The sequence below is a fragment of the Melopsittacus undulatus genome, chromosome Z (assembly GCF_012275295.1).
Source record: "Melopsittacus undulatus isolate bMelUnd1 chromosome Z, bMelUnd1.mat.Z, whole genome shotgun sequence".
Classification (NCBI taxonomy): domain Eukaryota; kingdom Metazoa; phylum Chordata; class Aves; order Psittaciformes; family Psittaculidae; genus Melopsittacus; species Melopsittacus undulatus.
The window spans coordinates 16655288-16667014 of record NC_047557.1 but is presented as its reverse complement, the minus strand read 5'-3'; the positions used below and the strand labels follow the sequence as shown (position 1 = coordinate 16667014).

General features: G+C 42.2%; 1 protein-coding gene across 1 annotated transcript in view; it reads left to right on the top strand.

The window, feature by feature from the left end:
* Positions 1–8964: 8964 nt before the first annotated feature.
* HCN1 (hyperpolarization activated cyclic nucleotide gated potassium channel 1) overlaps positions 8965–11727 on the top strand; it is a 195619-nt gene continuing 192856 nt past the window's right edge. The window contains exon 1 of the mRNA XM_005151964.2: positions 8965–9344. Coding sequence (XP_005152021.2) covers positions 8965–9344 — 380 coding nt within the window. The remainder of the gene's footprint in view (positions 9345–11727) is intronic.

Below are 11727 nucleotides of genomic sequence, written 5' to 3'. Positions count from 1 at the left end.
TACCATGATCCTTCTTACTTTTTCTCTCACCAGAGAATACACTGCTAGCATTTTATCAGGCAGTAGTGACAACATAATCATGCTGAAGACTGGACTAACACCTTCTGTTAATAAAATCGTCCATGAGTGAAATCCATTTGTATTCCTGGAAAAAAGGGGATAAAAATTTTGTCAGCTGCACAAACCCACAGATTCTGAATTTTTTTATTTTTTTTTGTGCCAGCAATCTGCCTTAGGCTGAATTTTAGCAGATGGACAAAACAGCTCTTTTTTTTTTTAAAAAGGAGTTAGACAAAACAAAATATATTTCTCTTGTATCCAGTAGTGGTAATGTTTTCTTAGAATTTCCAGAATACCCAAGATTCTAAGAAAAAAAGACCCCATACTGGTTAAAGTGTCTTTTGGACAGGAAATAATCGCCAGTCTTTTTTCCAAATACATATTCATTTGTTTTCCAGTTCGAGTCCAGAATCAGAAATGGAACTCACTGTTCTCCTGCTGCCAGCAAATATTTATTAAATTCATTAGCAAAATGTCTCTCCTCCCTGTCTAGTACCAACTATACAGATGACACCAAGTTGGGCAAGAGTGTTGAGCTGTTGGAGGGTGGGAAAGCTCTGCAGAGGGATCTGAACAAGCTGGATCAATGGGCCAAGGCCATTGTATGAGGTTCACCAAGGCAAATTGCTGGGTCCTGTATCTGGGCCACAACAACCCCATGCAATGCTACAGCCTTGGGGCAGAGTGGCTGGAGAGCTGCTCCTGGAAAAGGGGCTGGGAGTGCTGATTGACAGAGCTGAACATGAGCAGCTTATGCCCAGGCAGACAAGAAGGCCAGCAGTATCCTGGCCTATATCAGCAATGGTGTGGCCAGCAGGGCCAGGGCAGTGATCATCCCCCTAAATTCAATTCTGTGTTCAGTTCTGGGCCTCTCACTACAAGAGAGACATTGAGGTGCTGGAGTGGGTCCAGAGAAGGGCAATGGAGCTGGTGGAGGGTCTGGAGCACAGGTGTGATGGGGAACGGCTGTGGAACCTGGGGGTGTTTAGTCTGGAGAAAAAGAGGCTGATGAGTGTCCTCATCACTCTATATAGCTACCTGAAAGGAGGTTGTAGTAAGGTGGGTTTCATTCCCTTCTCATAGACAGCACAAGATAGGAGGAGAGGAAATGGCCTTAAGTTGTGTCAGGAGATGTTCAGATTGGATATTATGGAAAGTTACTTCACAGAAAGTGTTGTCAAGCATTGGAACAGGATTCCCAGGGAAGTCGTTGAATTGCCACCCCTGGAGGCACTTAAAAGGCACAGATGTGGCACTTAAGGATGTGATTTAGTGGGACTTGGCAGTTTTGCATTTACAGTTGGATTCAATGATCTGAAAGGTCTTTTCCAACCTAAATGATTCTAGTTCTAAGTCTGTGTAGGAGTTACCTCTCCACTCTTAACTGGAGAGGTTTGATGATGGACCTAGATGTGGTCCTTTATTAGTTCTGTGGAGTCTTGTGTGTAAGGCTCCCATAGGCATGGAATTCATACACAATAGACTATTAACAGAGCACTGCAAAGGCTGCTGGTATTCCCTCTCTACATCTGGCCATATAGATATATGTCACCAACTGACATAGATCAACTATTGTCAAAAACCAAGTTCCAATCAGCTATACAATATCTTAGAGGTGGAACCCATTTATAATTACTAATTCATCTACTTTCCGAGCAGGAGAGGTCAAAGTATGCAAATCTGCTTCAAACCTAGACAACCGGTATCTGCAACTTAAATACTCCAAGTATTTATGGCAATTCAGGATGTTATATTTGTTCAGCTGTGCACATGGTACTGTTTGCTTCTGCCAGCTGTGATTGCTTATTCCCCTCCTTTAGCTGCAAGAAAGTTGCTGGTGTGAACTGGGGAATAGGAAGTCTGACAGCAAAACTGGGACAATCCTTTCAGAGTTGTGTGTTCAATGTCACGATTTAGACTGCATCTCTGAAGGAGTGCTATCAACAGGCAACAGTGCTGTGTGTTCTAATTACACATGCTAGTAATTGAAAGGTGCCTACCACCAGACCAGCTAGCAATGAGTAATACAAAGAACCTCTGAAAAATGATTACATAAATATGTATGTCAAAGACACCAAGTGAGGTACAGTTCTAGATTAGTGCTGAGACCATCTCTGTACTTCTCTGAACTCCTTTTTGTTGCTGAAAAAACTGAAGATTTAAATTAACACTGAAATTTATACTTCCACACTCTTCTCCCCAAAGTACTCATTAAAAATACAAACACCTTATCACAATTTCAATCTTAAAAAAATATTTCCAAAAGTTGTGAAAAGCATGTAGATTTAATAATTGTTTTGATAAGTATTTGGTTTTGTTTTGATTCCCCTTCCCCCCCCTCCCCCTTGCTGGCTTAATAGCTGAGATTTCTTGATTTAAAATAATTTAAAAATCTACCTATAACTTAGAAACAACCGGAGCACGCCAGTTTTTGTAGGCATGTAGCAACCATCAGCTTTCAAGAGTTTAAGTTATCCCTTTAAGAAAGATTGTGATAATATCTTAAAAAAAGTATATCTTACTTAATGAATATTATATTGAAGACAGATATTTGTTCTGCAAAACATTGATAAGGAAGTGAATACAAGACATATCTTACGCATATTGTTTGCTGCTCATTTCTACATCTGTTAAAATATGGTGGTGAAATGATGGATCTTAGGTACTTAAACCAAGACAATCATCACACAAGAGCATCTTGCAGGATTAAAATTGACAACAATTAAAACCTTAACTAACGAACTCAAAGTCAGTAAGAAGACATTTTCTAGCAGTATCTAAAATCACCCTACTGGCTCTGGTACCATGAACAAAGTTAGGATGAGAAGGTGAACAAGACTGTTGACTTCTGGAAAATCAGGACTAAGGAAAGAAAATTATTTCAAAGGTAGTCTAGTATCTGTCACAATAAATTCACATTGCAGCCAACTATTGGACAACATATACCTAGCCATAGAATCATAGAATGGTTAGGGTTAGAAAGGACCTTAACATCACAAAGTTCAACCCCCCAGCCCTCACTATGGGACTAGACCATGTCACCCAAGGCTCTGTCCAACCTGGTTTATGCTGATATTCACACATCATTGAAATATACGAGTTGAAAAAAGCATTTCCTTTTTTGGTCCTGGAACTTCCAGAGGGAAGAGATACCTAAATTGCAAGCACTTGTTTTTGAGGAGTGATTATACAATTATGTAGGAACATTGTGTGTAACAGGAGGAAAAAGCAATTGTTAATGTGAAGTTTCACTCCAGAGGACTTAAATGTATTTGCGTTTTTAGATAACTGGTCTATTTTTCTCATGTTACAGAGAAAAGATTCAAGAAGCCTGAATATAGTTGCTTCCCAGCACAGTATTTAGCACTCTGAATACTATCATGTGACCCTTCATAGCTTTATATACTGATTTTAGAAATGTTCACAGGATAAGGCTTAGCATTAAGCAGGTATCATACTTTATATATGAATTATTCAGAATTGTCCACACCTTTGCTGTATGAAATCATAGTTCTTCAAACCAATACAATCAGAAGATAAATATTATTTTAGAGAAAATTTAAAGTTTATATGGAGTTGAACTGCATATGAACTAAATCAAAAAGTATTATTTTTTATCATAACAAAAATGTGAAGTACAATGTCAAAGCTATTTAGCCCATCAGCTAAAGATTTGTCAGAGAAATTGATTTACAGATTTCTAAAGCACTGCAAATATCCAACAATGCAGACAGTACCAAAGATTAACAAACAATTTTTCCATACACCTACAACCAAGATTAAAAAAAAAATAAATTAATCAAATCAGAATTTCTTTTCCACCTTTTACTTTCTTTTTGTGGTGGTGGTGTCTCCTAAAGATTGGATAAGGATCTAGCAGGTTATTGAACGAATAATGAACAAGCATTAAAATATTGTTCTTCAAAAACAGTTAAGCACTCAGAGCACACAAATATCCTATCAAATTTAGAAGTGATTTGCATAAATTATATTCTAGAGCATTCATAAAAAAACAGTAGGAATTTTCTGTGCTTTAATTTCACCCTGGGATACAGGCAACAATAAAACCTTCCTGTCCCACTTTATCAGTTGCTGTTGTGAAACACCACATTCAGCTGTTGCAGTAGGGCTTCCAGCATCATGCCACGCCAGAGCTGAAACACATAAACCATGTTTCTGCAAAATATCATATCACTGCTTATGAGACCAAACAGGGAAGCAGCTGCTTTTCACGCTTCGCAATAAATTTATGTGTCAATTACCTGGTCAGGAAAACTTAGGACTTGAAACTTCTACAGGTGGAGCACATAGAATCATAGAATAGTTAGGGTTGCAAAAGACCTTAAGATTATCTAGTTCCAACCACATCTGCTCTTGTTGGTCTTTAGAAAAGTCACCAAGATCACATTTACATCAGTGCTTGCTGTGGATATTCAAACTATACAACAGGATAAAAGAAAAAAATTCACATAAATCCATGGATGGTTGCTATTTAACATTCACACTTGAAGGTGCACTTGCTTTGTGATAGTTTTCTTCAAGGGCTACACTAATGATTGCAAAAGTAAGATTCTTCCTTCTTTACAAACATCATGCAATATTAATATAAAATTTATTGACAAAAATTTGTTGCCACTAAATATGTATGACTGAATATTCAAAGTAATGTAAGTATAGTGGGACCAAATCAAAATTATTTTATTACAAACCTCAAGTGACCAGGCACAGAAAACAGTATATATTATGAATTGAGCTTGCACAGCTAGTCCTATACTCGTAGATACTGCCTTCACTCCTTGCTAATCCTGCTTTAGCACTTCATTTGATGGTGATCTTCTGTTGAGAAATAATATTTAAAAAAATCTCACAGGGCAGGAAAGTAAAACTTGAGAGACAAAAGCTTTGTTCTGTAGTCAAGCACATCTTACTGAGTCATCTCATAGAAGCCCCAGTTTCTTCACTGAACAAAATACATATGCTTCAATATACGGGCTGTTCTTTTAGGAGGGGTGGGGTGTTTTTTGTTTTGTTTTTTTTTTTTTTTTAATTTTTATTCCTACAGCTGAACTCTTCTGGATATATTTAGGTTACATCAAAAGGAAAAAAAATATGAGAAAATAAGAGAAGTGGGACTGTGTTTTCCACAGGCATAAACAATTTATTGTTTGGCAGAAGAAAAGGAGATTAATTTTGAGGTATACATTTGTATTACTGTTATAGAGTCATATAAAACACTGGAATTAATGATGTTATAATAGTCTGATGGAGTTCAGTAAGTAATCAAAATAATTCAATACAAACAATTAAAAGAGCCTAATAAATTTTTAGTAGTGAACCATTATTGGGTTGTTTTTTTTTCCTTGTTCTGCTAGCAGGGATTTCTTGGAAATTTAATTTATCTATTCTATTTTTTTTTTCAGTGTGCCTCCTGACATAGTCACAAAAGCAAACTTGACAGAAAACAAGCTGTACCTTTTGCTAAAGTAAGTCTGTGACCTTTCTACCACATGTAGACCCGGTGCAGTCTTCAGAACAATTCACACATCTGGTGCCACATTACTTCTCTGTAAAACCAGCTTTCTCTCATCTAAACTACCATGTTGGCTTGGGCTTCAGAAGAGTTCAATTTCCTGGCTGAAAACAACATAAGTTATTTTGAAGAATCTATTCTCCTACATAAAAGTAGGTTATGAACATTCTTTCTCATCCTTACAATCTCAGGATTGCTATTAAAAATTGCAAAATGCTGAGATGTTAAGGCTACTTAGCCAATTAAAATACTTATGACAAACAGCATTTGGACATGCATAAGTAAGCATACATTTTTTCTGTGTAGAATAAAAATTCTAAAAATCTAATCTTTGATCACAGGAATCACAAAGTATCAAAATAACAATTTTACAAACACTTTTATTATACATATGCTGTGTTTGAGAAGCATGCAGATAATGTGTTACATATAATGCATGTTATTTTCTCTCATTAACGAGTTTTCTTAAATTGTATGACTTTTTGATGTAATAAAAACCTTTTAGACTGATGTAATGACACCAACTGAAATAGAATATTTCCAGATTCTTTTAGTGGAGAAAGAGGGGGAATCTGGGCAGGAACAGTTATTTTGGTAGGTCTGTAGTGCATACTATGTAAGGACAGCTGTCCATGGACAAGTATGACATTTGAATACAAGCTAAAGTAAATTTTAATAAAATAAGAAATTGGATCTTCTTGCTGTGCACAATTTTCATAATCTAGAAAAGAAGAACATCACCATTAATTCAATGTTCACCAATTAAAGGAACGTACATCAGAATCTGCTTACTGCAGCTCTAAATGTCTCAATTTTACTGTTCTGATTTACTCCATTACAAGCCAATTTTCTCCTGAATAAAACTAGTGTTGTTTACCTTGTCATGGGAGAGACCATCCAGATCAAGGGCTGCATGCAAAACTTTCTGAAATAAGGACAGCAGAGGTAGGAAGATTGCTTGTTCTCAAAGACAAAAGGTAAGGCTGCAAAGTATACAACTGATGTGTGAAAAGTGTCATTTCCACTGACAGTGAGGCGGTAAACTGTGTGAGTACATAAAGCAGCACAGCATTACTTAGCCTTTTCATCCCTTGCCTTTATGGGTTTCTGTCAAATATGATGTGAGCTAATTCTTTCAAAGAGCAGCAAAACAGAAATAATTTCTTAGTTTTTAATTATCATTTGGTGACAGACTGGATGAGGGAAGGAGGTGGGCATCATCTGGGGATAAACCAGTAAGAAGGTTTTGTCAATCAGCAGCTGTGCATGAGCTGTTAGCAGCTGTGCACACACTCCTCACTACTTTAGGATAATATCATACAGAAAAGTATCACTGCAGATGATAGAAGCTTTATATATGTTAGCCCCCCACTAATCACACTGTGAGCATATTCCTTCCTGTGCTGGTCACTGCCCAGCCTCCAGCTATCAAACCTGGTGCATCTATACTTGCCATCTTCTTCCACACTAACGTCATGTTAACATTAACACCTTTCACATTTAATATATTAATATCGTCCAAAAATGGTGAGTTTAAGGTCACAAGGCATAAATATTCAGTTAGAGCTGGAACTGCTGAGAAAAGGCCTCAGATCCAGCTCCCCAGTGCACCTGATTTGCACTGTGCAAATTGTGGTGTGCAGATTTGCAGGTGTGTTCCTCTGTCAGAGTCTGTTTTAAGCATCTGTTATGTAAAGGACGATGTGGGTGACAAGAAGTAACAAACATCACTGGAAATACTCATGCCAAGCTTTGGAGACTTTACTAATTATTTCTTTCTGTACTTTTCATGTGCAGAATGAAAAGTGTGTTGAGAACGTGTGAAAAACAAACCTATGTCAAACCAAATGGAATACCAGAACCTATGCATATGTGCTGTAATATACATACTGTTACGCTTCTGCAGGTATGTGTAATGATACAGTTACTGTGCTGTCATCTGCAGATACTGACTCCCCATCATTCTCTAATCCAAACAAACCCACCTCCTTTTAGGATAAATATCAGCATCTTTCAGTTTTCAGAGCAGAGACCAAGGCCCTCCTCCTTGCTCACAGCTTGTAAACAGCTGCTCACCACAGGCAGAACTGCTCTCTCACATACTACCCCACCCAACAACCCCCCAGATACTATACAGTCATTTGGATAACGTGTGTGTAGATACCCAAGGCAATACACATCCAATTTCCTTTGTGTGTAAAGAGTATTGGGAGATGTAAATATCTCCTGCCTCCTTTTTGTCCAACAGCCTTCTCTCCATCTCCTGTCGGCTTTTTAACTATAACTGACATGCTTCTATGTCAGCTGCTGTGGGCTCTAGATCCGTTTATACACAAACAAAATCCATCACCTCTTGGCAAAGGTGGAAAGCTGGGTTCCATGGGCACACTGGCCACTTCACACCTCCCAGTGCGATGGCAGCACTGCCCCTGCTCTCAGTCCTGCACTTATCAGCAGAGGGAACCACTAAGAGGTAGCAAGATGCTGCCGAACTGGAGCAAACCGTTTTGTGTGTGAAAACGGGTGTCACTCAAAACATGGCTTTCCCTCCTCACTCACACCCCCTCCTCCTTCTTCTCAAAGCGCAGGTTCTGACTTCGTTCTCAGCAGCACGAACCCCAGATGCCTCTGCTACCTCTGGTTCATCACTCAGATCCATCTTTTGCTCTCTTTCAGTCACTCTGCTCCCTGACAGGCACCAAACAGGCTTCCAAGAGGCAAGCAAGCAGCGGGACCACCCTGCTGCTTCACTCCCAGCCGCTGCTTCCAGCCCTAGGCCGCCGCACGCCTTGCTCAAGGTGAAATATCAAGGCCGCTCCGCTACATGCTGGCAGAGCATGGTCGGGCTCCACTTCTCTTTCCCTCCCTATCTCCGCCCCGCCGTGGCCCTTCCGCCTCAAGCATCCCCCCTCGGCACCCACCGCCATGTGGCTGTAGGAAACCCAGGACACCGCCCAGCGGCCACCGCACAGGGCAGAGCCCATCTCCCCTCCTCCGGGCCCGCCCCTCGGTCCGAACACCTCAGCCCCTCAAGGACTCCGGGGCGCTCAATGTCAGGCGGGCGGCGCGGCGCGGCAGCCGGCAGGGGGCGGGTGAGGGGAAGCGGTGCTCGGAGGGCGGCTCAGAGGCGGTGGCGCTGGCCATGCTGGGCGGTGCGGCGGCGCGGAGCTGAGCCCTGCCCAGCCCAGCCCAGCCCACCATAGCCCAACCCAGCTCATCACAGCCCAAGCCAGCCAAGAGCACCACACCACACTACACCACGGCACGGCACAGCACAGCACAGTACAGTACAGTACAGTCGCTGAAGGGCAGCGGCGGCTGCGAGGCATCCCCGTGCTTTCCGTGGGCTGGGGCGCGCCTGCTCTCCCCACAGCATGGAGGCAGGGAAGCGCAGCTCGTCAGCCGGTAGCCGGGACGATGGCAGCGCTAACTCCTTCCCCTCCAAGCCGGGGGCCCCGGCAGAGAAAGCTCAGAGCAGCCCCGGCGGCGGGGGCAGCGGCGTGAAGGAGCATGGCAACTCGGTGTGCTTCAAAGTGGACGGCGGCGGGGGCGAGGAGCCCGTGGTGGGCTTCGAGGATGCCGAGGGACCCCGGCGGCAGTACGGCTTTATGCAGCGGCAGTTCACCTCCATGCTGCAGCCGGGGGTCAACAAATTCTCCCTCCGCATGTTTGGAAGCCAGAAGGCGGTGGAGAAGGAGCAGGAAAGGGTTAAAACTGCGGGGTTCTGGATCATCCACCCCTACAGCGACTTCAGGTGAGAGCGGGATGGCCCCGCTGCAGGAGGCAGTGCGTAGCCCTGCGCCTCGCACCGCGCCAGGCGCGAACTTCGGCGGGTTCCGGCCCGGGGTGGGTGCGCCCCGCGGAGATGAGCGGCTTCCCTGCGCATCGTCCCTGTCCTCCCTCGTTCCCTTTCTCCCTGCCCGTGGCCAGCCTCGCTGTTCCGTTCGGTGTCCAGAACTTTGCCTCTGCTCTCCGCGTTACCGACCCGGGCGGTGGGGAAAGGGCTGGAAGCTGGCCGGGACCCTTCTCCCTGTTCATTCCCCGCCACGGGGCTCGTCCAGGCCCGGCGCTCTCCAGCGTGCTGCACCCGTACGGGGCCTGCCGGGAGCGCACGGCCAGCGATGCGGGGCCGTCCCGGGCTGGCTCTGCCATGGCCTGCGGTGGGATAGCGGGCACGAAGCGGCGGCATAATAACCAAAATCTAGCGGTCCTGGCTGGGCGCAAGCCGGTTCCTTCCTGAGCACCCGGTGTAAACACTTGTTCAAGGGGTCGCGTGAAGGAAGTGTGTCTTGAGCAGAGTTGCAGCAAAACAACTTTATCCAATCTAAGGCTGTATGGAAAACCTTTTTTTCATGGGTGGACGCATAAATGTGGTTCTGAATTAGCTTTGCTTTCACAATAAGTTGAATGTACGCAAAATTGGAATATTCATTATTTGTACAAAAATCAGTGCAAATAAATTCCTGGGAGGAGATAGTTCCCTTTAAAATTACATTTTAAATGAAAGATTATTTCATTGCATTCTCTGTGCCAGCTGGCTGTATGCCTTTGTAAATGTAACACTCTTGACGATATTTGCTGAAGAACTATCAGTGTCGTTAAGCATATTTAATCAATGGCTCGAATTGAACAGCCTGCGTCTGTACAGAAAGTGAGTTGCACTGGATACCATGTTTAAAAAAGGAAAATCCAGAACGTTCAATCGTTACATAGATCATCTAAGAAAAAGTAGGTTAAATAGAACATGCTTCCAGTGGGAAAAGGAGAAAACACTTTCAAAGTCCAAGTTTCTGCAGGACTGCACAGAGTGGGGTGTTAGGCAGAGAGCAGTGCTGGCACCTTGCTGTCAAGCCTGAGAGCAATACAGCCACAAGAGTGGAGGACCAGGGCAGCACTGGGTTATGACTTGAAATCATGCTTCAAATCCCTGCTTTTTTCCTGGCTCCCTGGAGGCAATAAGCTGCACTTGTTCTTTTCCTGGAGTACCTTTCCCCCCCGTGCATGCCAGCTCAGCTGCACTAGCAGGTGCATTAAGGGGGGAAAGAGCCAAGAGTCCACCCACTCCCTTTCTGCCAGCCGAAGAGGGATGTAGCAGGTCACATCTGGTGCTGTGGCAGCATGTGTAGGGGATTAGGTGGGATCTGATAGCCTCTTACTTACCCCTGTGTGTGCCTGAGTAACTTTATTCATGTGAGGATTCCACTAAAATGAATGAGATTATTCTTGCAAGTAAATTCCCTCATTTTGTTGTAAGCTTAGTTTATGAGCAAGGTGCACAACCCAACGATGTTTTGGGCAATAGGATTTTCTGCATCCTGTTGTGCAGCATGTAACTTTTCAAGCTGATATGCGAAGCAGGTTATAAGTATGTTAGTTCTGTTTCATTACAGAAATATTTTCTAATTCTGCCCTCATTCATTCTTAATATGGGAAGGTTTAGCGATCATAGTATGTTTACTTCTTTTTTTTCAGTAGGAGTAAATGACACTGTATCCTTTTCAGGCCTGTTGTTCTCATATTCTTAAATTAATTGTATTTTTTCTGGGGGTTTAAATGTTTTTATTTTGTTATAAGGAGCTGCTTGTTTTTGAAATAAAGATCATAGTATTTCATTAGTCTTGGGATGATGTGGCCTGATCTGGACCCTATTTTTTTAGCCAATAGTAGTGTTTTGGTGAGAGGTATGAGATGTTTGTGTTGTTTTTCCTGAAATAATTCTCACTGTATAATGCTACTACCTTTTTTTGGGTGGCAGTGTTTATAGAAATGGATGAAGAAGTTGCAGTATATAGTCTATTTATTTTCCTATATGAGAATTACGACAATGCTAATGAGTACTTCCTAACAGTGTCTCTGTCCCAGAATAATTGCATGTGTAAGAATAGAGTTTTGATTTATTTTTGCTTGTGATTTTTTTAACAATGTAATGCTTGCATGTAGTCAAGCCTTAAAGCATCCAAAAAGATAGGGGTAATCAAGTTTCACTGTTTTAGTGTTGATTATCACCAAGAGAAGGAGCTAAATTTTCTATCAAAATAACAAGAAGGTAAAAGGCTGAGTATTTTACAGTTTCCAAGTGGAAAGATTTAGAGTAAGTTTGTAAATGTAGCTATTATTAGAGTATTTGTGGCACATAT